The 27,652-nt window shown below is 35.1% G+C and overlaps 2 protein-coding genes and 3 long non-coding RNA genes across 6 annotated transcripts; 4 read left to right on the forward strand and 1 right to left on the reverse strand.

Annotated features, from left to right (window-relative positions):
* Window positions 1–5,295: 5,295 nt before the first annotated feature.
* Window positions 5,296–8,316, reverse strand: LOC130992212 (uncharacterized). The gene is made up of 3 exons (XR_009091256.1): window positions 8,082–8,316; window positions 6,156–6,234; window positions 5,296–5,576 (listed from the first exon to the last, which is right to left on the reverse strand). It is a non-coding gene; the product is annotated as an uncharacterized LOC130992212 (long non-coding RNA).
* Window positions 6,897–8,004, forward strand: LOC130992214 (uncharacterized). Its single transcript, XR_009091257.1, has 2 exons — window positions 6,897–7,370; window positions 7,482–8,004. It is a non-coding gene; the product is annotated as an uncharacterized LOC130992214 (long non-coding RNA).
* Window positions 8,317–14,691: 6,375 nt separating the features above from the next.
* LOC130992215 (plastidic ATP/ADP-transporter-like) lies at window positions 14,692–18,473 on the forward strand. The gene is made up of 5 exons (XM_057916765.1): window positions 14,692–16,140; window positions 16,760–17,014; window positions 17,273–17,416; window positions 17,501–17,848; window positions 17,986–18,473. The coding sequence occupies exons 1-5, from the start codon at window positions 15,370–15,372 to the stop codon at window positions 18,280–18,282; spliced, it is 1,815 nt and encodes a 604-aa protein (XP_057772748.1). The 5' UTR covers window positions 14,692–15,369; the 3' UTR covers window positions 18,283–18,473.
* Window positions 18,474–19,814: 1,341 nt separating this feature from the next.
* Window positions 19,815–21,982, forward strand: LOC130992216 (root phototropism protein 3-like). Its single transcript, XM_057916766.1, has 2 exons — window positions 19,815–20,765; window positions 21,355–21,982. Exons 1-2 carry the CDS (start codon window positions 20,106–20,108, stop codon window positions 21,868–21,870), a joined length of 1,176 nt encoding a protein of 391 aa, XP_057772749.1. The 5' UTR covers window positions 19,815–20,105; the 3' UTR covers window positions 21,871–21,982.
* A 3,033-nt stretch (window positions 21,983–25,015) lies between these two features.
* On the forward strand, window positions 25,016–27,240 carry LOC130992217 (uncharacterized). Of its 2 annotated transcripts, XR_009091259.1 has the most exons (6): window positions 25,016–25,261; window positions 25,335–25,428; window positions 25,520–25,563; window positions 26,176–26,244; window positions 26,715–26,789; window positions 26,881–27,240. It is a non-coding gene; the product is annotated as an uncharacterized LOC130992217 (long non-coding RNA). The 2 variants fall into 2 exon arrangements; XR_009091258.1 differs by lacking the exon at window positions 25,520–25,563 and having other exon boundaries at window positions 25,022–25,261; window positions 26,881–27,239.
* The last annotated feature ends 412 nt before the right edge of the window (window positions 27,241–27,652 follow it).

Here is a 27,652-nt window from a genome sequence, read left to right on the forward strand (position 1 = left end):
CTTTTTACTTCTCCATTTGTTGTAGTGACTCGGTAGTGAGAGTCTCGTTCATTGCTTGTTCCTTCATAATATCTCCCTAGTTTATTAGGAAATTGAAAATCTCATGCCGCGATTCATTTACGAACTCCTTTACGCATTTCTCATTATTCATTTATAAATGACTTAAATAAGCATTTTAAACTCCATTAAAAAGGAATTGATTTAAAACATTTTAATCCTTTTAAAATCCATACTCATAAAGCCTTAACTCATGCTCTATCTCATATTCTATCTCTTTACTCATCTCTATATAACTCTCCACTCATCTCAAATCCTTAAGTTCAAGGATAAGTTTCAAGAAGATCATGGTACTAAGTCTCGATTTATCTCTCATATAAGGCTCGTCCAATCTCATTCAACACATAGACAACACAATCACATAAAGCATATAAGAAAACACAATCAAACATTATCAAAACATGCTCTGTTTTTACACTGACTCAACTTCAAAATCTATCCTGTTCTTACTTCGACACCTCCTGGACTCGAGACTCATACCAAAAGAAAGGTCTTCGAGTCTATTTTCATATAAAAAAAATAGAGTCAAAACTCCAAGTATTGTAGGAGATATGACTGTTTTACTACAGTTTACCATATTCGGCAGTTTTGAGCAATCGAAAACTTGGATTTTTGAAAAATAGTAAATGTTGTCAAACTGAGCTCAAATTTTGTGGATATCTAGCTAACACAATAAGGTTAATACCTTAAAATTTTGGAAAGCTAGATCACACAGGAAACTACTGAAATGAATGACTCTTTCCCCTGCTCTCTGAAACTCTCGGTAGTAATATGCAGTTTCGGTTTTGTATTTTATAAAATAGTAAATGAAGTCCAAATGACTTGAACTTTTACCGATGTTCTCAAGACTCATGTAGAGACTTGGTATAAAATTTTCAAAGCTTTTTGACATTTAAAAACTGTCGATCACAGTAGGTCAGTAGGCCTACGAAATTCACCAAAATCTCATCTCAAACTTTTAAAATACTCAACTCAACATTCCTTCAAGGAAACTCATCAAAGCTCATTTTAAACACATATAACACTCACAAACATTCAGGCACATTATAATGCTCATCATACTCAAATCTTAACTCTCTTCTTACATCATAACCTCAAATCTCTAGTAAAACGTTTCAATGAACGCATCATTAAAATTCTCTTTTCATTTTCATGCACAAAATTACTCAATTATTCAAACATGATCTCATTCATCATATAAATCATTATACACATATAGATTCCCTTTTATCATGTACTAAACTCTAATGAAACTTCATGTATCATCATAAAACTCTTAATAAAACATGACAAACTTTCACATAATGGTCATAAAGCAATTAAACCTCATTTTATCAATCATCGACTTCTCAAAATATGAAAACTCAAAAATTCATATAAACTAAACTAAGTCAAAAATTTTCTTAGCCAACAAAAGACTTACTCAAACATAATTATACACTAATATCATGCTCAAATACATATATCTTAAGCCAAAATCACTTTAATAACACATAGGCAAAAGTCCTAATTTTTATTAAACTAAGCTCTTTTGAAAATATCACTAATCATGTATAACCTATTGATCAAATCATAGATCTAACATCCTAGGTTACCAATTAGCACAATTGAACATCATAAAACAAGATCACATATAGATACACATGTATGTCATCTTCTTCCTCAAACTAACACTTTTCATTTTTCACCTCTCAACCTCAAACTTCAATCTCATCCATCATTAATCATCTAGATCATCTCATAAACTCAAATCCATCATCAATACATCAATTGATTCATAGGATCTCAACATCCCAATTTTAGGTAAACTAACCTAATAGAAAAATCTATATCTCATGGCTAATCATCAAGATATTCATATATATTAACTCAATAATCATCAATCATCATATAAATCATCGACTCACAATTTCCCAATTTTTTTGTAAACTAAACTCAATCGACTTTCACATCTCAAAGCATATACTTTCACAACACACATCAATCATCAACAAACACCACATAGATCTCATTTTTTTCCCCCAAATCAAGGAAAGAAAAAGAAAATTTTTGAAGGGTAAAGACCCATTTTTTTGAAAATTTTAAGAACAAGGGAGAGGTGATTTTCTTTCTTCATACAACATCATTCAAGCAAGATTTATGGAATACATGACCACTTACCCAAATTTCTCACCAAAACTCACATTTTCTCACTCTAGCTTGGAAGCCTTTCTTCAATGATTCTCTTGAATATAAGTAGCTAGGATGTGTTTATGGAAGATTTTAGAGTGGATTGAGGTGTTTTGTAAAATTTTTGGAAGCTTCGAAGGTCTCTTCAATGGAGGAAAATGGAGGAAAGTGAGAGAAAGAGGGAGAGAGGTGTTGGTCGAAAATGATGAGTGAGTAGTGAGAGAGGATTTTGCAAGATTGTAAATGATCTTGTGATCTTTAAAGAGGATTTTGTAATCTTAAGGAAATATTGGCAATTAATGCCTTGATCTCTCTCTCTCTAATCTCTACACTATCTCTCTAATCTCTACACTCTCTTCAATAATCTCTACACTTGGCAAATTGTGGTATTTAGTCACATGGTAGGGAAATTAAAGTAATAGTGTGAGAAGGGTGATCAAAAATAAATCATAAAAACTATGGAAATGTACTAATTAATAAAATACCAATACATAATTATTCATGTGACCACATAAAATAATTATAGCACTAATATTAGTGCACTCACTCAATTATAATATTCCTCTCATAGAAAAAATAATTTTAAAACAAAATATATGCTTGGAAATATTTTCATTAACCGGCATTCTTTGATTTCTCGGTAAAAATAAACTGCACTTGCTTTGAAAACTTAATTAAAATTCCAAGTGCTAAAATCATCAAATAAAAATCATAATAACTTGCTCACAATGACATACGTAACAAAACTTCACATAATCAATCAGTCACGTAATTTCACATAATATCACGTCAAAGCAGTCGACAAACACAGACAAACTAGACGTCTCTCCGACCGGCTTTTTTTTTTTTTTTTTATCAAGGTTTTTCACTCTTTCTTTCTCGACTCTATTTCCAACTCATTATTCCTATTTTCTTAATAGGACAGTCAATCTCTCTGACATCTCAGTACTCTCAATAGTGTTAAGACACTATCTCACAACATAGGGAAAAGTACGGGGTGTTACATGTACTATCAAATTTAGATAAAATTCATGACTTCATGCATAATTTAAAATTCATGTGGCTCATATAAATACACTTAACTCACCAATTATAACTTATGCACCACATTTATAAAAATTTCCTTTAACTAAGCACATTAAAACACATATATAACGATTAAATCACATCAGATAAATCAAACCAGTTTTTATTATAAATGGATGCCGAATCCTAATTATTAATAATTAAGCCCTTAATCAGGGATTAAAAGTCGGGGTATGACATACTATCCACTTTAAAAGAAGTTTCGTCACGAAATTTGTACCACAGAAAATAATTCTGGGTACTTCTCATTCATGCTAGAATCGAGTTCTCACATCGCCTTTTCTTGATCATAGTGCTTCCAAAGAACTATTACTAAGGGTATCGACTTATTCCTTAGTACTTTAACTTTCCGATCTAGAATAGATTCGGGTCTCTCCTCATATCAATTGGATTCCTAATTCCAATTTATATACACGAGATTTACTTGAGAATAAGTTCCCTCGTCCTTTTTCGGCGGTTCATTTTGCTCCTACCTCATTCCTAGGGCTCATCTACGGGGTATTCTTTTTTCCAAAGACTAAAATAGTCATCAACCCATTTCTTGTTACCTATCACATGAATAACACTTTCCTATGAATTTATCTTAAAACTATCATAGACCAATTAACTTAAGTCCTCGTACTCGAACACTATATTACGGTCTTAGCTTGGACTCTGAATTTCTATCATAATGAGTGGTCGATATCATTTATAGGACAAAAACTAATCTCAACCAATCACAATGAGACACAATTATATGAAGTCATAGTTTGGGTAGTATACTACATCGGTAGACTAACATTTCTTGGTCATATCAAACAAGGGGATCTATTATGACAACTCACGAGTTGCAAGACTCAAACTCGACACAACATCAAAACAAGGTGTTGTTGAAATTGTTCAAGAGAATCAAAAGAATGACCAGAGGGTATGAAATGATTAACTACTAGGTCGAACAAAATGACCTCGAGTATGAACCCATCTGGCTTTTCAACCGAAAGTTGAAACACATGGGTTTTCAACCCAAAAGACGTCTACTGAGATTTGGATCATGTGGACTGGCCAGGTCCAACATCATCACCTCCCAGTCACACGGGAAACATCGTCCCGAACTTGGAGAGCCATGAACATACTATACATAACAAAGCATAAGTTCATCATGACAACTAAACTTATCTTAAGGTTCCTTATCCTATTGATCTCAAACCCCAAACCTCTCTTAAGACATATACACACAGACATACGTACACAGGCAAAACACACTATTCTTAAAATCTATCGTGTAGCAAAAGTCGATTCGATGTTCCGTCGCACTTGAACATTTGAACGTAGAGACTATGGTTCAACCTTTGATGCAACGTTTACCTTGAATTTGTCTCGTATTTTCATTCTGTGCTTTTCCTTTACCTCGTACATATCTTTTCATTCCTCTTTGTAGTTCAAAAGAACCATCATTTTCTTAAGGGAGCTGAGACGTTCTAAGTTCTCTTTCATTCTTCTAAATCATTACCTTAAGAATCTAGATTGTAGAGATATCCTACTAATCTAGTAGTCTATGTTCTTTTGAAATTGTGATCATGCATCTTATAGCAATCTATGTTCTCTGGGGAAACATATGTCACTTTTCTATCATTCATCTGATCATAACATCATAGACTGCGAAAGTATGCCATGAAAGGCAAAACATTCAACATTTCATCATAACATGCTCTTCACATAAACATATTCATGAAGCATTTTAGAACATTAACATCTTTAAAACGTTGAAACTGCAGTTACCTTCTTTCCTTGATTGAGCACGATGCAATGGAGTGTTGAGCGGTGCCATATGAACCCATGTAAGTATAAAGAATCAAACTAGACTCGACTCTTTAGAATAAGGTTTCTAGGGTCAGAGCGAACGAACCGCTCTGATACCACTCTGTCACAGCCCACTATCCCAATGACGGGTTAACAGGGGTTATGACTTGGGGTGAACAATAAGAAATGGAAATGGATAATTACTTAACATTAAAGTATATGGAAATGTCACTCATAGATAAAATGCTAGGATCATATATGATTATTTGGATACTTATAAAACATACACATAAATGAGAACTGATTAAGGTGGGTTACCCAATAACACGTGTCACAATTTCATAACATAAAGTTATCCTAATCAAAGTGTTTTGCAGCGGAAAACGTGTGAGATATACATATGAAGATGTATACTCAAGGTTACATTTCTTGAAATGTCAAAGGAACACCCGCTCAACATCAATCCATTCCATCAACTGCTCAACCTGCACATTTAGAAATACATGCAGGGCTGAGTATAAAAATACTCAGTGGCATAGCCGAAAATACAACATGCATACATATATAAATTGAACTGCCATAACAGTAACACACAGGGGTTTTCTTAAATGACCTGCGCTTACTAAAATATTTCTTTCATTTTCATAAAGTCGATCGACCGATCATTTTCCTTCATATGATCCATATCTGTTCCTTTCTGTCACGCGCCGGGAAGGAGGCCTCCTTACCACGGACGCCAAGACCGGTCGCAAGCGACTCGCGGTCTCCATGAGTGTACACGTTAACCCTAGCTAGCGACCTTTGTCTAGCATAGGATCCCAATTGGATTTCCTTTAAAGTTGGCGAACCAACACAGATAGGATACATATAAAAACATAAACATTTTTGGCAGTCAATCATTTCATTTCATAAACATTTCATTTTCATTTCATAAGAGTCATTTATCATTTGGGCATAATAATAAACTGAAATTAACAGTTAAAATCATCTCATGCATATATTCGTATAAGAGGCCTACGACACGCAGGGGATCTCTATATACGTATAGTAAAAGTAATGCCCACCTGGATAGGCAAAGCCTGAAGATCATAATCACATAACCTGTCTTGGGAAAACAGTGCTAATCCCCTTGGTCCACAAAGCCTACAAGAAATTCTATTCTTAATAGGTCTCCTTGAATCTAATCTTAAGTCATGGTGTAGTGCTTAACATTCTATGATTCACTTAGCCGGGTTTTTAATGAATAAATAATTAAAAACATTTCTCTTGAGTTAAGAACACCAACAATATTCTTACTCATCTTTCTTTAATAATTGGAATTATAAATAAAATCAATTAAATCATAAATACTTTTTATTTCATGATGCAAATGAAATGTCATGTCATGCTTAGCATATGATAAGTAATTACTTAAAATATGCACTTAATAATAATTTAATATTATTATAAAAATTATCCTTTAAATAAATTAATCAAACTAATAATAGTTCAATTAATTAAAAAATAAGAAAGCCCAATTTAATTAATTGAAGGCAATCCAAAGTCTTTAAAAATAATTAATCAAACTAATTAATAGTCTAATTAAATAAAATAGGGAAGCCATTTATATAGATGAAATAGAGCTCATGCTTAAATAAATAATAGTCCATATAAATTTAAAAGATGAGGCCCAACTCAATAAAATAGGAATGACCCAAACTGAATAAAATGAATCGGGCCCAGCTAAATAAAATTAAAAAAAATCGGCCCAAGCTTTTTAAAAAAAAAAATCGCAGCCCAAAACTATTTAAAAATAGGCCCAAAACTCGGCCCAAGTCCCTCAAGCCCAAACCTCTAAGCCCAACCCAAGCCCAACAACCCCAAACTAAGCCCTAGCCCAACACTCCCATTTATCCTCCCCCTCTCTTAATCACACACACACACATCTGAAACACACGCACACACTCACACATTGGCGCACGCACACACCAGAGATTGGTGCGGTGCCGCCCTCTTCTCCGGCGAAGAGTTATCGCCGGCCACCCATCTCACTCGACCTAACCAAATCGTGCCGCCACGATTCCTCTCTGGAACCCCGGCGAGTCAGCAGCGAGAAGCTACTGCCGGTCCGCCCCTCTCCCTCGAATCTCCGGCCTCTCTCTCTCTCCAGCCGTGGCCGGGCAGCAGCGGCCGCGCCCTCCTTTTCCGGATCCGGCGCCACCACTGCCCTGCCTCTCTTTCTCCTTTGGCCGACAGCAGCAGCCGTGGTGCTTCTGCCGCCGCGTCGCCACCGGAAATAGGTAAGTTTCTCCCCCTTTTCTCTCTGTCCTCCCCTTTCTCTCTCTTTTTTTTTTTTTTATTTGAAAACTGAAATCCTAAACTCTCTCCTCTCCTCTCTTGTTTTCTGGCAGAACAGGGACTGAGCGCCGCCTGCCGCCGCGCCGTTGCCGGCCGTGAGCAGCCGCCTCCTGTTCCTACCCGACACCTACAATGACCAGCCGCCCCCATCAAACTCCCAGCGACAAACGACGAGGTTGCTGCCGACAGCAACAACCAGCCGCACCGCCGTGGAAGCTCGCCGGGGAGCAGCGACAGCCGCTGACGACACTCGGTTCTCCCTCCTCAGATCGACGGCAGCAAGGCCGCCGGCCGTCACCCCTCTTCGGTCTCCAGCGAGCAAAACAGACGGCCACCACCGCCGTCCGCCGACTCCTTCTCCACTCTTCACCGTGGCTAGGCAGCAACGGCAGAGCCGCAGCGCCTAGCCTCCCTCTCGACTCCATTTTTCAAAAATACATCAAAATTGGCATGCTTCATATATGTATCTATATGCACATAAATTGTATGTCTGAACACTTGGTGATTTTAAGAAATTGTTGTTCTTTATGAATGTGTATACATATGCACCGAAATGATGAGATGAAAGTATGTGAAGGTTTGATGTGTTACAATTGCAGTGTCATAACTGAATGAGCAAGTATAAAATAGATAGAGAGATTCAAAGATGAAACCTCTGGTTTGAGTTGCTGAAATCTGAGTTTTGTGGCAATTTGATCCATTCGCAATATGGCTGAGCTCTGTACTTGGATTTCTTTGGGTTTGTTGAGGGAGAAATGAGATTGATCGAAAATGCTAAGTGAGGGAAAAGATAGATCCTTTATTGAAGTGAAATGACTTTGTAGAGAAAGGTATGGTGATGAATGAGGTGTATGGTATGATTGCAGAGAATGATATGATTGAAAGGTATGGTGGTGAATGAGGTGTCTCAACAAAAGTTATAAAGTTGTGGCATATGGTGGCTGATGGAGTAGGTGGGTGTATGAGTAGATAGGAGTAATAAAATAAAATAAAATAAAAATCTTCCGGGTTGTACTATGAAAACTGTAATAATCGTTCAGTGTTTGCTTAAATAAATAGCTCGTGTGGATGTTAAATGCTTAATATTCAATTTAAATAAATATGAAATGCACAAGAATTTAAATGACTAACATTTACAAAGAGGATTTTGCAAATCGTTTGTTGGAATTAAAATAAATTCATTTTCTTTATATCCGGCGTGAATCATCTTACTTCTAAATTTTGAAAATAAATTCTAAATTTAACTCAGGGAAACGGGGTATTACATCTGCTCTTAAGCTTGATATGAGTAAAGCGTACGACCGGGTGGAATGGGACTATCTTGAAGCGGTCATGGTGACGCTTGGTTTTCCGGCGGGGTTGTGCAACCTTATTATGAGATGCGTGAGATCAGTATCGTTTTCCTTATTGTTGAACAGACGGGTGTATGGAACGATTAAACAGTCGCGTGGTTTACGGCAAGGGGATCCCTTGTCACCGTTTCTGTTTGTAATATGCGCTCAAGGATTCTCATCTTTATTTTGTGATTATGAGCGACAAGGTCGTATTATGCGGGTGCCTATCATTCCACGGCAATTAAGTATATCCCATTTATTCTTTGCGGATGATAGCTTGATATTCTTTAGTGCTAATGGGGAATAGGCGAGAGCTATTAAAGATATTATCAACAGTTATCAAAGAGCTTCTGGTCAGTTGATTAATTTTGAGAAGTCTTCAATTACTTTTAGCCCGAATACAACCAGGGCGATGGAAGAGGAGGTGAAACAGGTTTTGGGAGTCCAGGGAGGTGATGGTCTCCAACGATACTTGGGTTTGCCAGCGTTTTCCTTGCGGCAGAAACAGCTTCAGTTTGGATATCTCGTTGAGAAGGTTCAGAAAAAGCTTCTTAGTTGGAATCAGCGGGAATTCTCAGGGGATGGCAAGGAAGTGATGTTAAAAGCGGTGATCCAAGCTATTCCAACTTACGCCATGCAGTGTTTTCGACTCCCGGATTCAATATGTAACGATATTAATCGTTTATCTGCTGGCTTCTGGTGGGTGATATGGAAGAAAAACGACGCTTGCATTGGAAGAAGTGGGAGGATGTCTGCATTCCTAAAGAGTGGGGAGGAATGGGCTTTCGAAATTTGCAGCATTTTAATCAAGCACTAATGGCTAAACAAGCTTGGCGTCTTATAACCAAGCCTTTATCTCTTGTTGCCAGAGTTTTCAAAGCTCGATATTATCGTCATTGTGATTTTCTGGAAGCATCTTCAACGACTAATGCCTCGTACATATGGCGCTCTCTTCTTTGGGGTAAACAACTGGTGGAACGTAGAATAGGGTGGCGGATTGGGGGGGTTCGCAGGTGAGAGTTTTTTTTTCTGATCCTTGGGTTCTGGATATGCCGCTAAGGAGGGTGACTGGACGTGAGCCGACTGTTCATGGACGGCTTCTGGTAGAGCAGCTTATTAGCGAGGATAGAACGTGGAATGAGGAGATGCTTCGCAACCTGCTATGGCCGCATGAGGTTGAGACGGTCTTGAAAACCCCTATTGGGGAGTTTGATAGAAATGATCGAGTAAGCTGGGCTTGGGATCAGAGGGGAGTGTTCACGGTTAAAACAGCTTATCTTCTAAGCTTGGGATATTACGACCAATCGCCGAATCAAAGCTCGAGTGACAGGAAGAGTTGGTCGAAATTGGTTTGGAATATTTCTCTTCCACCCAAAGTAAAAGTGTTCTTGTGGCGAGCTTTTAAGAATCTTATTTCTACTGGTGTAAATTTGAAACACCATAAGGTACCGGTGGAAGGAGTGTGTGTGCAGTGCCATAGCCGGTGGGACACTACAGAGCACGGGCTCATCTATTGTCCTATGGTACGAGAGGCATGGAGGAAGTCGGTTTTTTAGGAGTGGATGAAGCGAGCAGAAGGCATGCCTTTGTTTGATATTGCAGAGGTAATACGCATGAACTTTAATATTGATGAATATGCTGTTTGGTGTATGGTTCTCCACAGAATTTGGAGCTTTGTATGTGAGGTGAGGCACGAGAAGACCGAAGAGATGATGGTGCCTAAGGTTGATGACTGTCAGGCGGCGCTCGAGGTTTATTGGGCAGCAAAACCCACCTTTAGGGTCGAGAATATTATGGGGCTAAGGCTGGGTAAGCGGCGGTGGTATCCACCTCGAGTGGGGAGGTTTCGCTGCGACGTGGATGCCCTTTTTGATTCCCAACGGAGGTGTTATGGTGTGGGCGTGGTGGTCCGAGATCATTTGGGACATGCTAAGCTTGCGGCTGCCAAGCTGACTCGGGTGAGCTCTAATCCTCTGCTGATGGAGATTATGACGATAATAGCGGGTATTACGTGGTGTATGGAGCATGAAATTTTTCCTATTGAAATGTACACGGATTCTATGATGGCCGCTCGTGTGATGGCTTGCCTGGAAGATGAGGGACTTTTCCTGCCGGACGATATTATGGATATCATCTCTATTGCTCGTTCATCTATGCTTACTAGTGTTAATCATATGTATAGAGAGGCGAATATTGTAGCTCATAGTCTCGCACATTTTGCGCGTTCTTGTCAGCAACCAGTTTGTTGGACTGCTGATTTTCCTCGATGGCTTTGCGATTTGCTGTCTGCGGAGAATTCTTAATATATGGGCACTTCTTAGTTTTTTTTTAAAAAAATCAATGAAGTCCGTTGAGCTTGGTATGATCTATAGTAGTCATAAAAATAAGCTTTAACGTAACATATAAAAAAAATTAACATAAAAAATATACTCATTCCGTCTATATATGATAAAATTTCATACTACTACTTTTTCTTTTTAAGATGTTCAATAAAAAATTATATTCTATTTTTTTATTATACTCCACCACTTATAATACTCATCTATCATTACTTCTCACATTTTCATCACTTTTAGAACATTCAACAATTTCATTTTAAAATTCGTGTCACTTTTTACTAGAAAATTTTATCATACACGAAGAGGTATTGTTTTTTCGAATATAAAAATCATGACTTATAGTTTTGTTGAAATAATATATAAATTAAAAGTTTGAATCACTTTAAAAATATAAAAAAATATTATTAATATACTTTCTCCCGTCTTAATATAAATGTCTCACTTTTTATAATAGGATGTTTCATTACAAATATTTATTTTTTTTGTTAATATATTTTTCTATATATTTAATATTTAAATAATTTTTATCAAATTTTTATATATTTTTTAATTTTTGTGTATAAAATTAATGAGACATTTGTAATGGAAACAATGGAACGTCCAAAGTTTTTAGTGCAAAATGGTTTCCGCGCTGGCCTTCTTTCTTCAGTTTCGAGAAGAGTCAATTTTCTAACTTTTGTGCCACGAGGCTCACCGTGGTTCGTGGGGTCCATCATCAACTCGTGGCCGTCGCTGGTTCACTCTTAATTAAATACGTGTATTTATTTTCTCAATTGAAAATGTTATGTATTGGAATATAAATAACGCACTCTGAAAATATGCGCATTTCCTAAAATTCTGCACCCTACTGCCGCCCCCCCAACTTGTGGGAGGATGAATCCTTGTTAATAAGGGACAAGGTCTCATTTCATTTGTAGGCGTAACATGTTATGAAATATGAATATTACTGTTGTAATCGAGTGAAATCAAATTGATGTAAAATAAATAATAATTGTCCAATTTAAAAAAGATGTGCATGATTATTAATAGCACCTGTTTTAGTATATTAGTGAATATGTTATTAGTGAAAGAAGATATTCATTTTTATTAATATAAAAAATAGTTCGGAGAAATAAAATGCACTCTTATAAAACATATCAAAATGACAAAATTGTATATTTTTATGAGATAAATGAAGTAGCAAATTCAAGTTCAAGCTATAAGACCTAAAACACAAATCAACCGAGTTTAATTTTTCTAGTGAGCGTGATTGGATAATCTATATAATATATAAAAGATGAGTTTTCTCCATCCATTTTTTTCTTCTATTTTTTATCTCTCTTCTCCCATCAATTTTTTAACTATTTTTTCTCTTCTTTTTTATAATTTTAATTCTTTTCTAAACATGGTCAAATTTAATTTATAAAAAAAATATTCAATGTGCAGATGAAGTTCGTCAGAAGATCTTTAATATGATATAAAAATTATCAAAAATGAATTTAAAATGAATAGGTTACTAAAATTTTAAAATATTTTATTTTCTTTTTATTTGTTAAAATTTTACAACTTTTTATTTATGTTTGTGAATGAAAATATTTATTTATTTAATTATTATTATTATTATTATTATTATTATTATTATTATTATTATTATTATTATTATGTGAAATGCTCTATAATAATAATGTGCAATATTAATTTTCATTATCAAATAATTTAATAACTATAATTATCATTACACTTTATACATAATTAAAAATTATATTTTTTAATTTGGAATTTTATTGAGTAATTAGTATTTTATTTTTAAACCATATTTTGCATTTATTATATTTTATTTCTGTTTAATATATATATATATATATATATATATATATATATATATATATATATTTAAACATATCATTTAATTTCGATTTCGTCGTGCATCGCACGGATGGTCGTACTAGTAATAATTTATAATCTAGTATAACTATATAAGCATTAAAATAATGATACATAATTTGAAATTTCACAATTAAATATTTGGATATAAAATGATATTTTCTTTTGTTTAAAGATAATTGGATTTGAGTTAAATTTTATCTATATTTTTTTAATTATGAAATTAAAACTAAGCAAACAATTTTTTTTTGTTACCGCTGAAATAATTTGATAAACTTTTCAAGTCATCAGGTTCGATAATAATCAATAATTTCACTCTTTAAAGTAAATAAATTTACGAGGAATTAGCCTTTATTATGACTTTTAATTTGCAAACTATGGTTATCTAAAAAAATAATGACTTTTAATTAGAGTGGGACCGATGAAGTAGTAGACCACTCTTGTGTGCGTAGTGGTTCCACCTGTGTGCGGATAGTTTTATCATTTTTGTGTAGTATAGAGGTCCGCCTACGTGCAGATAGTTTTCCCATCTTTGTGTGGTGTAGAGGTCTCGCCTACGTGCAGATAGTTTTCCCATCTTTGTGTGGTGTAGAGGTCTCGCCTATGTGCGGATAGTTTTTCCATCTTTGTGTGGTGTAGAGGTTCCGTTTTTATGCGGATAAATTTTTTATTTTGGTGTGATTTAGAGATCCCGCATATGTGCAATTTTTTTTTTCTTTTTACTTGTATGCAGATTGCTTATTTGATTATATATTAGATACTTTTTATAATTTTAAAAATAAAAATAAAAAAAATAGTTGGCCCACGTTTTACAATTGAAAGATATGTTTGAAATGAAAAAGTTGATAGTAGTGGGTCCGAAATATCAGTCAGACACGATTGTTTATCGTGTTCAATTCTACCACGTTTTAGAATTGCAATTTGTGAGAATTTTCATATTTTCTTTTTGTACATTTCGAGTTGTCATAATGTATTTTCTGATGATATTTTTAATTCAATTAAAATCTATAATATTGAAAACAAGGCAAAATTTGATTTTATAATATGTCTAAACTCGACCATACTTTAACATAACGTAATAAAAACTCCATGCATCTCGCTAAGAATATGACCGGCATTTAGTCATTTACCCACCAAACAAATATGAATAAATCAATATTTCACAATCTTAAAACTAATAAGCAATCTCGTGCATAAAAAGACGAATTCCAACCTTAGACTTAGAGACATGTTAAATTAGTATTTCTTGGCACTAACCTTCTAAAAATTAAAATCAAAGTTATCAACTCTATTATTACTCACACCTAGCCCCTATAAAATTGAAAATGACTAGATAGATACAAATAATATCATATCCTGGACCAAATTATTGTAAATAATATTTCTTCTAACCCTACGTGTGTATAGATTTGTGACGTTATTAAATAAATTTATGATCCAAATTTCGAATTTGGTAAGTGGTGATTTTTTTATTTAATTTTTCACAACGAATTAATAATATTTTACATGAAATTCATAATAAACTCATTTTATTTTATATGATAGGTGTGGTTTGTAATAATTCCCTATAATCTATATGAATAATGATAAAATGTACATCATATAAAAATTAGGGTATGAGATCCTCCAAAACTCACAAGATCTAACCATCAATTTGAAGAATTAGACGAAAATTTAGCACACTAATAAAAATCGTTAAATACGAGTCAAAGAACGAGCAAAGGAGCACGGATGATCTTACCAGATATAGCAAGAAAAATCCAAGAAATTAGAACTATAAACAAGAAAGGGTACACGCACAAAATTTGCTACAATCCAACAACCAAATTTGACGGAAAATATCACTAGGCATAGATCAATGTTGCTTGGTCAATATAAAGCATCATTCTTGGCTGTATCTGCGCTTTCTTCACATGATTCTCTTGCACTTTTAGTTGGATCCTATTAAAGATCCCACTCCCTTATGATTGCTACACTCAACGCCTCCCATCTCTCTCTCTAGATTCTCTCTGCTTTGAGATGCTTATTTTTATTGCAATAATCTAGTGCAAGAATTGGGATTAGGATCCCTTGACATGCTGTGCTCCAAGAATTGTTTATAATTGCTGCAAAAACCCTGACACCAAAAGATTTGCTCTTCTTCAGCATCAAGGAAAAAAAGTATCGATTCTTTTTTTTTTTTTTTTCTTTTAAAATTTCTCTCAATTTGTTTAAATACAAATTCAAGAATCCCATTTCTTTCTGGTATAGCATACATCACTGAGCAAAATCATCATCCACCTTATCTTCATCGTCTCACCTCTCTGAACTTTCCTTCTCTGCTCCGTTCATAAAAATTGAATCTTTCCAATTTTTCTTTGCCTAAACCTTGTGTGCAAATCAGTGGGGGGAAAGGGATTGCAGAAATGCAAGCTGTTTTACAATCAAAAGGGCTTCTTTCCTTGCCCTCAAACCACAAAACCAGAGCTTTCATCTCTCAACCCTCATGTGATTTGAGGTACAGATTCAATCCCATAAATTCTTTGTCCAAATCAATAACACTTAACAAAAGCTCTCTTTCTCCAAATGGGTTCTCAAAAATTCCGTCCAAACCTCAGCTGGTTCTCCAAAACAATAGAAATTACCATGTCTGTCGAGCTGAGGCAGCTGCATCATCAGCTGATGGGCAGCCACTCTTCGGAGAGAGAGAATCACCCAAATTCATGGGCCTTGAATTGGTGACTCTCAAGAAAATCATACCTCTTGGGATGATGTTCTTCTGTATCCTGTTCAATTACACGATTTTGAGGGACACCAAGGATGTTTTAGTGGTGACAGCAAAAGGGTCGAGTGCTGAAATCATACCTTTCTTGAAAACGTGGGTGAATTTGCCAATGGCTGTGGGCTTCATGCTTCTGTACACGAAATTGGCCAATGTGTTGTCGAAGCAGGCTCTGTTTTACACTGTTATCTTTCCGTTTATCGCCTTTTTTGGGGCATTTGGATTTGTTTTCTACCCCATGAGCAGCTATATCCACCCCACAGCTCTTGCTGACAATCTTTTGAACATTCTTGGTCCGAGGTTTCTTGGCCCTCTTGCTATTTTGAGGATATGGAGTTTCTGTTTGTTCTATGTCATGGCTGAGCTTTGGGGTAGTGTGGTTGTATCAGTTCTGTTTTGGGGATTTGCTAATCAGGTAATGGTGTTGGTTTATTACTATATAGATTACTGTTGGAAAATCTGTGTTTGTATTAGGTTTCCATGAGTATGTAATTCTGAGGTACTGCTTATATCCTTAAGACATGTGTAGCTGTTAAAGATTCTGTTTTTTAGTATCTTCCATGAGTAGTAGAAGATTTTTCCTTTGATATGAAACAATTAGATAGATTAGCAAATGTTTCATTGATTGGTATGTTTCGCATTCGTGTTTGATGGTGGTCTCTGCTCTGAGCTAGTGTTGTCTATGGTGGAGATAAAGTTTGCTGACTGAAAATTTAAGTATATATTATTCGTAGGTATATTAATCTCCGGCAGTCTAGCTATTGTTGACACGGTCTATATTCGAATAGAATAAAGTTGATCTCAAGTGATGTTTGCTCGTTCTTTAACTAAATCGGGTTTTAGAGTGTCCTTTTGCATTTTTCATTTTATTGCAATATAGTTTTGGTGCATTGCTGCTGCTTATCTCACCAGGTATTTCCTGATATTTGTCTAGTTGCACATTGCTCGTAAAATCTATGTTTTGGTTACAAATGCATGCTTGATTTTGTGTCTACCTCAGCTTTTCATGAGGTTTATAATGTATTGTGTTGCAGATTACCACTGTCGATGAAGCCAAGAAATTCTATCCCCTGTTTGGGCTCGGAGCAAATGTGGCGCTCATCTTCTCTGGTCGAACTGTGAAATACTTCTCTAAACTGAGAGAAAACCTCGGTCCTGGTGTTGATGGTTGGGCCGTCTCCCTAAAGGGAATGATGAGTATCGTGGTGCTGATGGGACTAGTGATTTGTTTCCTCTATTGGTGGGTGAATCATAATGTTCCTCTTCCCGCCCGTAGCCAGAAGAAGAAGGTAACTAGTTTCAAGAAATAGTCGCTTCATTAACTCACTTTCATAGTTTTAGCATCGTGATATGAGACTTTCTGTTAACTGCACTATGTATGGAATGCATGATCATGATTTTAGCTAACATTTCTCTCTACTTTGGATCAAGAAATTTGGTCACGGAACACTTAGCGTTGTAATATCTTTCTAGGGATATATTGTAGCATCCTCGAGTTTTTGAGCTGGTTCGTGTTGCTTGCTAACAGTGTTGTTCTTTTCTTCCAGGATAAACCACAAATGGGGACGATGGAGAGCTTGAAGTTCTTGGTATCTTCAAGATACATAAGAGATCTTGCCACTTTAGTGGTGGCATATGGTATTAGTATTAACCTCGTTGAGGTTACATGGAAATCGAAGTTAAAAGCTCAGGTTAAATAAAGCTATGCATTCATTCGTTTATATCATTTCCAATCGTTGATTTACACATCTGATTAACCTTGTGAAATCGCGCAGTTCCCAACGCCAAACGAGTACTCATCTTTTATGGGAGATTTCTCAACTGCTACCGGAATTGCAACTTTCACAATGATGCTCTTGAGCCAATGGATCTTCAACAAATATGGTTGGGGAGCTGCAGCGAAGATCACACCAACCGTCTTGCTCCTAACTGGGGTCGGCTTCTTCTCCTTGATTCTCTTTGGGCACCCTCTTGCCCCGACTCTTGCCAAATTTGGCATGACCCCACTTTTAGCAGCTGTCTATGTCGGAGCTATGCAAAACATATTTAGCAAGAGCGCCAAGTACAGCTTGTTCGATCCATGCAAGGAAATGGCATACATTCCTTTGGATGAGGATACAAAGGTTTGTTCCTAGCTTTCATACACACTGCTTTACATGTCTGAATGGTGTGAGTTAAGGCATTTGTGTTAAGGAGTTGACAGATGGCATCGCCTTATAGGCTGTTTCCAGTTGGTAACTCATTCGTTTTCTGGTCTTAGGTTAAAGGGAAAGCAGCCATTGATGTAGTCTGCAATCCTTTGGGAAAATCTGGGGGTGCCTTAATTCAGCAGTTCATGATCTTAACCTTCGGATCCCTAGCAAACTCGACTCCCTATCTAGGCGGCATTCTCCTTGTGATCGTGCTCGCCTGGCTAGGCGCCGCCAGATCTCTAGACGGCCAGTTCTCTGCTTTGAGGCGAGAGGAAGAGCTCGAGAAGGAGATGGAAAGAACAGGTTCCAAGATCCCTCTTTCGAGCGGCTCGACCAGAGGCGACTCGTCTCCTAAGAAACTATGATTTCCTGCAATAGATTGACAGACAAAGATGGCGGAAGACTAATAAGGTTGGCTGTTAGTTTTAGAAACTCTCGATCTGTTACTTGATCTAAGCCATCGATCGATATGTGTACTTTGATCTTGGCTCTTGAAATTGTGACATGAATCTGCTGGGGCTGGAAAGAAATTAAATTAGATGGAGTTATTTTATTAGTTACTATTTTATTTGATTTCGTTCCTAGTTTTATCTATTTAACTATTTAAGAGTCAAGTCTTGTATTGGACTGACTCTAGACCTTTAGGGCTGGTTAGTATTGGAGAGATTACTCATTAATATTCTTTAGATTTAATGGCTATTTTATTCCTTTGTCATGATTAAGTAGAAATGGTGGAACTTGTAAACTGAAAGGTTGTAACTCTTGATTTCCTCTACTACAGTCTAAATCAATCTATTTGGAATGTTATAATTCTTGATTTCGTGCAACACATTCTAAATCAAATTATTCGTTATGAAAGGATCCTAGCTACCTCCATTGGTTTAGATTTTGACACAAAGCGTCGACATCCAAAACCCATATCGAGTGGTTGTGATTGATTTATTTTTTTTTCGTAAATTCAATAGAAATGGATGTAGTTTTAATGCTTTAAGAAAAATGCAAATGTAGCAATCTAAACAATTTTACACTAAAAATTCTTGCAATAAATATTATGTAACCATCAATGCTAGCTAGCACCGTTTTGGCTCCGTTCTTAGCTGCCAAATTGTACCTGGGAGATTTTCTTAGATTCACAATAACTGTAATGAAAGCTACCATTTTTTTTTAATACAATTTGTCTAAGATGATCGAATCCGTTTATAGTTAACGTAGACTAAATTACTCGTCTCTGAAGCATTCTTTTTATGATCATATGGTGGAGTTTTAATGTGTGTAGTCTAAATTAAGCTTTCACAAGAGGTGCAAGATTTGCAGAACTCTCATGTAACTAATTAGTTGTGATATTTAAATTATTTATGCCTCAATTGTTGTTGTTGTTGTTAATGTTAGATTATCACAAGTTTAATATATATAGTATGGACGCATACAGCTTCATCCACCACTTCTGACAATGAAAAGTGAATGCAAATATTCCATCCAATGACAGACTATGGCTTATTCTATTTATCCATGGACAAAATTCATTGAGACACCACAACAAATGAAATAGAAGTTGAAAGTGATCTCTCTCTCTCTCTCACACCCTCTTTTTTTTTACCATCTTCTTATCATCGTTTTCTGTCCACACAAATTTGGCGCAACGAGAAAGGCTCTGGCCAAAACTATGTCCTATCATATGAGGCAGAGTCTGACCTTGCTTAGCTTACACCATTTCCAACGCAAATTGCAGTTGCAAATCTTCACTTATCATAATAAATGCATTTGATATAATATTCGAGCAGTAAAAATTGCAATTTGAAGGCAATGATGAAGAAGAAGGTAGGAAGAAAAGACATGAACTACTAGTCTACTACAACTATATATATGTGCATATGACATGAACTACTTGTATAAATATGATAAACAAATGTTATATATATACTCAACTTATTTAACTCTCAGTAAATCCATCCAATTAATCCCAAATGTTGAACCTCGTGAAGGGAATTTTGCTTGCAAGCTTTCATTTTCACGATTGATCAAGACAAAATTGCTTGCAAGATTGGCATCCACCAAACGTGGCAGGGCTAGCTAGAATTAATTTTCCAACATAATTTGTCTTTTTTGTCACAGTTTTTATCCCCCTAAATTCCACTATTTATCCATCATATTTCCACTCAAACACAAAACAAAAATCTTGAAAACAAAAATGCAGAACAACTGCATTCTCGACATGGATGATTTCATCAAGACTCTCTCAGAAATCAAGGACAAGAAAATAAGGCCCGACCTCATCGGCTCAATCATCACTGGTTACGCCTCCAAGTGGCTCCCCGAGCTGGCCGCGGACGTCTCCGACCGGCCGGCGGCCAGCTCGGGGAACCCGTCCGAGAGCGTGAGCGTCTCATGGAGCAAGAAAAGATTCATCATCGAATCTCTAGTGGGAATCCTTCCCCACGAGAAGGATTCCGTCCCCACCGACTTCCTGCTGAGGATTCTACGCGCCGCTAACGTGGTCCGGGCGGAGCCCGCCTGCGTGTTCGAGCTCGAGAGGCGCGTCTCGTGGCAGCTGGACCAGGCCTCGCTCAAGGAACTCATGATACCATCCTTCAGCCACACTAGCACCACGCTGCTCGACGTCGAGCTCGTGCTCCGCCTAGTGAGGAATTTCGTGAGTGTGGAGGAGGCCGGCGGTAGAGGCGGCGCCGCTGCTGCGAAGGTGGCGAAGCTCGTGGATTCGTACCTCGCGGAGGCGGCCCTCGACTCGTATCTGGCGCTGCCTGAATTCGTGGCGCTGGCCAGCGCTGTTCCGGGCCATGCGCGCCTCATAGATGATGGGCTGTATCGCGCTATTGATACTTACCTTAAGGTAAAGTTTTATTACTATGGTATGATTTTTGTGATTAGGAAGAGTTGCATCATCATTGGACCAATGTGATGCGACGCCTCCTGGTCCCTCCCTAGGATAATGAAATTAGTACATAGTTTTGTTTGTGTTTATTTAAGTCCCATCCCATCAACTAAAATATCTTTTTAGGGAGATGTGTTGGTGAGGCATAGAATGATTAGACACTATCTTATTATCTCAACACTGAAATAGCGTAGAATTTTAGTTTTATCTTGAATGAATACTTATACAATTTTGATATGCATATTTTGACGACGGTGCACATTTATTCGAATATAAAGGTTATAAGACTTTAGCTTTAATCTAACAACATGCAAACACTTGCGCATTTGCAAGGGGGACATTGAGCAAGAATCTTTGTGGATCGGAAAAGGTGTCGGCAAGTAGAAAACAGGCATATTTTATCCTGACAAAATTGAGCCATATTTTTCTGAAATGTATTGGCCTTTTCTCGTGTCTCTGAGTCGGACAGAATTTAGAGTCTCAATTAATTAATTGTTGAGAGATATCATAAGATAAGAAGAAGAAGATTGTATGGGATGATGTGCAGGCACATCCGGGGCTGTCGAAGAAGGAAAGAAAGACGGTGTGCAGTTTGATCGACTGCAGCAAACTATCGCAAGAGGCGTGTTTACACGCGGCCCAAAACGACAGGCTCCCGGTTCGGGCCGTGATCCAGGTGCTCCTCTCGGAGCAGTCCAGGCTGGTGAACAAGCACATTGACTGGAGCGGGACCCTGAGCGGGCCGAGAAGCCCGGGGCCCGAGCTGTCGGCCCGCTGCTTCTCGAAGCGGGACACGGGGATGGAGATGAAGATGCTCAAGGAAGAGGTGCTGAGGCTGCAGAGCCGATGCATGGCCATGGAGAAGCAGATCCAGAAGCTGTCGGAGAAGAAGACACCCTCCTTTCTCAGCTGGAAGAAGCTCCGGATTTCGGCCTTCAAGGCCAACAGAATTGCAGAGATGGAGGAAGACAGTGAGGCTGGATTCGGCCCCAAAAGCCCCTCCCTCTTTAAGCCTAAGCTTCTGCGAGGTAGAACTCCCAACAGGAGGAAATCCATGTCGTGAAACCACCCAGTTTTGCCTCTCGTTTCTTTAATACGTTTCATTATTGTATAAATAAACAATGCTGCTCATGCCTAGCTCCTTATCTAATAATCTCACCAATTAATGTTTTTCATGTTTATGCCGTTTTTATTATTTATTTAATTTTATGATTTACCAGTTCCAAGATCTACCAATATCTAAAACGACAACCTCACTAAGAATATATGTGAAATAAATCAACGTGTTTTAATGTTTTCACTTTTCATGATATTTGAACTAGATTTATAATGCGCACGACCTCTTTCCTAATAATTACTACTCCATATAAGTGATAATATTTTATTTTAAAGTTTAAAAATCGGTGTTGTCACTTGTAGTTATATAAAGAGTAAATTTATTTGATCCTCACCAGTTTCTTTGGACTACACAACGTTGAGAGTGGACTATGTTACTTATGTGCATTGTAATTTGGGCCTGCTCTTAATCTTGGGCTGAGGTTATTTTAAACTGAAGCGATTTTCTAGTGCAATGTAGTACTTTTTTTTGTATAGTTTTTCAATTATATCTTTTTTTCAGCAGAATTTTTTTAAATTATATCAAAATGTTCAGACCTCTAAAATGAATTTAGCTATAAACGAAACTGATCTACATTAACTTTAAGAGTTATTCTTTTGGTTTAAGAGAATTTTTATAGTATAAAAGCATCAAATGTATAGAGTTAAATTTATTTTTAAGTAAATTGACATAACATGCTTCCTCACGAATTAACGAGCATGTTATTGGTACGTTGATTCTAGTAGTCCAATAAAATTATTACCAAACTGTTTTCTACATTTTGATTCTGATCGATTAATCAATGCAAAGTACTCAAATTGATTTAATGCATAGTTACGTGCATGCGAATGTGTACGCAAGTCCATTTTTGTTATATATTCTATTGGTAATTAATATATTGTATGAGATAAACTTATATGATATTTGTTTTAATTAAATTATAATTCATAAACTATAATTTGGGAGGACTATATCTCAACTAGAACTCCTAATTGACAATTAACTATAATTAATTACTAATTGTGGGGACCTCATATACCGTGCAGACAGCCATACAATGTTTTTGCATAAATATTCGATAGAATTAAAAAATCTTACTAAAATATTAATTAAGTAATAATTAATATATTTACTAATAATTGTAATTGTCCGCACGGTATGGAATGCTATTCAAGAGATTTTGCACTCACAACTTAAACTTCAATTTCACCAATATATTTCATATTGATTCCTTACAATTTAATTATCTCCTCACGATTTAGAAACTCCCACATAAAAACTAAGTTTACACAAACAATACTAAAAATATAATAGCTATAAATTTTTCTAGTCTCTTACTTCCTCTGTCCACGATATCGTTTCCACATTATAGACGACACGAATTTTAAGAAAATAATGAATAGTAATGGGTATTCTTATGAGTGGAGTTTGAGTCTCACTATTGTTGTGAGTGAAGTTTAATTTGTAGATCCTACTGCTATAAATGAAAGTGAAAATAATATTGTAAACGAATCAAAATGACAAAAGTGAAAACGATATCGTGGTAGGATGAAATATAATATAAATATAGGCACATTAAGTGTTTATTTGGTTCAAATAGAAGAATGAAAATGAGATTAAATTAAATAAAGAGGGGGGGGGGGAGTATTTGGTTAAATAATGGAAATTAATCACTATAATAAATTTCCTTTCTTTTGTTTCTATTTTATTTTGATGTGTAATAAATTAAGTGATTGAGTTACCCTCATATAAGAATAATAATTAACTTATTATTCAAATTAAATAATAAAGAAATAAATTCAATTAATCGAATCGGTTCAAAAATGCCTAACCAAATATAGGTTTGGTATAGCATCTCAATTATCTAATGACAACCTTGAAGAGCCAAGTTTATGTCATTTTTCACCGCCCCTTCACGCAACTAGAGAGCCTTTTATTTTATTATTCCCTGCGGTCTTTGTCCTAAATTTGTAAATCATTATCGTGATGGTGCCAAGATTTGATACATTAAGATTAAGATGGCCTTATATTAGAAAATATAAAGAATGTTAGTGTTTTTCTTTCATTTATAAATTATTTTATATAAAGCAGTACATATAAATTATCAATTTTGGGATTTCAAAAAAAAATTATACTACTATATATCCATTTTGGGACTCATCTTTAAATTTGTTTTTATTTTATTAGAATTATAAAATGTATTTAAATATAACAAAATAAGCAATTCACACATAGGCGAAACCTCTATACCATACAAAAATAGGAAAATGTACCCATGCGGACGAAACCAAATTAGCTAGGTATCTTTAAATTCCTATTTTTCACTCAAATTAGGTCTCACCCAAATTCAAATTTACTCGATTATTTATGTTTTATAAGGATATTCAATCTTTTTCTAATACCATGCAAAGAAAAATATTTATTCGGACTAGAATTTTCAAATTGGTATTCAAGTCTTATAATAATAATAATAATAATAATAATAGTAATAATAATAATAATAACCTTTCAATAATAATAATAATAATAATAATAATAATAATAATAATAATAATAATAATAATCATAATCATAATAATAATAATAATCCGGCGCTAAGGACACAAAATAATGATACTAAATCATTGTGTTGTGGTACCTATATATACATATATATTTTTGAGGTAGCATATGTATATTTTTAATTGGTAGCTTTTGAAGAAAGTATCAAAATTATATTGAAAATATTATTAAAGCGATAAAATTTCACAATCATCTACTAAAAAAAATCAGCAAGATAATATAATCCTCAAGATATTTTCCTTCAATTAATTAATTGAAAAAACAAAATCTATACTAATAGAAAAAGAGCGAATGACAATTTAAGGGACAACTTGTGGATTGCCTATTTTACCCCTAAAAAATAAATTTGTTAGTATTGATTAATAATTATCAACATCACGATTTTTCAATTAATTTTGACTCCTTTCTTTTTTGCCTTTTTTAAAGAGAATGACATTGAGTGAATTAAGGGATATAATATAATTATCTTATCACCCTCACGATTTTTCAATCCATTGACTTCATAATTATCTTAATTAAGGGATATAATATAATTATCTATGGAAGAAGTTATATATATCAAAATCTTTATCTTATGTACTAACTAAACTAAACTCTAAATATAAATAAAAATTAATTAAAGTTCTAATTCTTCTCCAACTCAATCAATTATCTCCTCGCAACTAACCTCAAAGCCATCCTTCCGCACCATCGCATACAACCTCGCCGCCGCTGTGAGCCTCCGGTCCGCCGCGCTTCACCGTTGCTCTTAGTCTTTTTTCCGGTCGCCGCCTCCCCTCTTCGAAGGCCGGTTGAGGTTAGTTTTGATTCTCGCTTCGTCTGTTAATAAGCTTGCTATCTGAATACTTTTCTGGTTATAATATGTCCAGGTCACCCGACAAGTTAAACACTTCGAAGAGAACCATTCCGTTCGATTTCTCGCTTAATTAGTCGGGCAGAGAAGCTTGAAGGTGATCTATCAAGGTAAGGATATCCATGTTTTGGTCATGGAAGGATATATTGACATTATTATGGATTAAAGAAGCAATATTTTGTTTGCCAATTTGCTCCGCAGGTCGCCGCCGTCGACTGGAATTTCATAATTTCCTCCGCACATGGGTACGCCTATGATATTATATTCAAATTTCAGGAGATTATATTTTGTTTTCAGTATGAATATGCTACAAAATAGTTTGCGATTTTATGGTATTTGATGGTTTGTATTTCTCATTGCTCAATATCTAAGATTATCAATCCCAATAATAAACTAAGATATAGATTCAGACTCTCTCAAAATTATATCTCCATAACTTCTCTCAAGAACATAAACTTTGCAGCATGAATTTTAAACATTTATTTGTTTCCAAATTGGATGTCCTATCACCTTGTAAGTAAAAAATATGCATGAGATGTTTTACGGGTCGATATCTAAATATAAATCGATAGTAAATTATATATTTATAAATTTACTAGCAGCTAGAACATAGTACGTATTATTGAATGTGGCTTAATTGTGTAATTTATCAAAATAAAATTAGTAAGGCATACTTATATTTTAATTTATTTTTTGAGAGAAAAAAAGGCATAATTTAATTCAAAATTTTGTGCTCCAATTATATTCGGGAAAACATAAAAAGTTGAGATTATAATTATTATTAACATTCCTTTTTGTTGTTATTTGTTTATTATTATTTATTATTTTTGTGTTACAGAATAAATATTTTTTTGCAGGATTTTAAAATTTATATACACTAACTATGAACATGGAAGTTACATTGCGCAAAACAAGCTCATCTTCAGGTATTTTGTATAGCATGAGCGCACAAGCTTTTAAGTATATATATATATATATATATATATAGGAATTGGTTCAATTGAGATTTATATATATTTTGAGATTTTGAGATAAATGAACATATAAGTACATTTTGATGAACTTGTCAATTAATTTTTATGAACGCGCGTTGGTCTGGGGTTCAATCCCTACAAGTGGCGTGTTTTTTAAATAAATTAAATAGATTCATATGTTCATCAGTTATATTGGTTATGTTCAAAGAATTTATTGATATGTTCATTTATCTCAAAATCTCAAAATATTTAAAATCTCAATATAAGCTAACCCTATATATATATATATATATATATATATATATATATATATATATATATATATATATTAATTGTCTATGTTATAATCACCACATATCACACAACATGAGCACAAATCAAATTATTTTTTTAATTAATATATTTATATTTATATATTGCAGCTAATGAGGTATATAGACAAAGAAAAAATCTACAAAGACAAAAGAAACGTAAACGAAATGCAAGTGATTTGAATTGTAAGTATTACATTCTTTTAAGATAAAAATACGTTTAATACATTATGATAAATTATTAATGTTTTTTTAATTATATTGTTTATCTATTTAGGTTCATTGCTACATGAATTGAAAAATGTGCCTGATTGCATTCGTTGTGGTGCAAGAAGATTTGAATATGAACCTCCTACTTTTTGTTGTGATAATGGAAAAGTTAAACTTGCATTTTCTGAAGTTCCTCCGAAGTTGGATGAATTGTTTACAGCCCAGTCAGAAGAAGCTATTAATTTCAGAAGGAATATTCGTGCTTATAATAGTATATTCTCATTTACTTCGTTTGGTGTAAAATTGGACAAAGAATTGGCATCTGCAAGATGGGGAGTTTATTCTTTTCGAGCACAAGGCATGGTTTATCATGATCTTCCTGGATTGATCCCACAATATACGTCTCCAACATTTTTTCAGCTATACTTTTATGATACACAAAGTGAGTTTGAGAACAGAATAAACATAATGCAAAATCAAGTTTTGTCAGAAGTAGTTGTACAGATGCTCATGAAAATTTTAGAGATCAACCCGTATGCAAAATTCTTTCGAAGATTGAAAGATTATCCTTCAATGGACAATGTTCAGCTTCATATTTCTAAAGATGTCAACTTAGATCAACGAGTATATAATTCTCCACATGCAGATCAAGTTGCAGCTATATGGGTTGAGGGAAATAATGAAAATATTCCATTGGAGCGGGATATTGTAGTTCGTGCTCATTCCGGCGACAGACATAGAATAAAGCATTATTATGGATGTTATGATCCTTTGCAATATCCACTTCTTTTTCCAATGGGCGAAACAGGTTGGCATTAAAACATTAGAAAGATTGATCC

Source organism: Salvia miltiorrhiza, chromosome 7 (assembly GCF_028751815.1).
Source record: "Salvia miltiorrhiza cultivar Shanhuang (shh) chromosome 7, IMPLAD_Smil_shh, whole genome shotgun sequence".
Taxonomy (NCBI): domain Eukaryota; kingdom Viridiplantae; phylum Streptophyta; class Magnoliopsida; order Lamiales; family Lamiaceae; genus Salvia; species Salvia miltiorrhiza.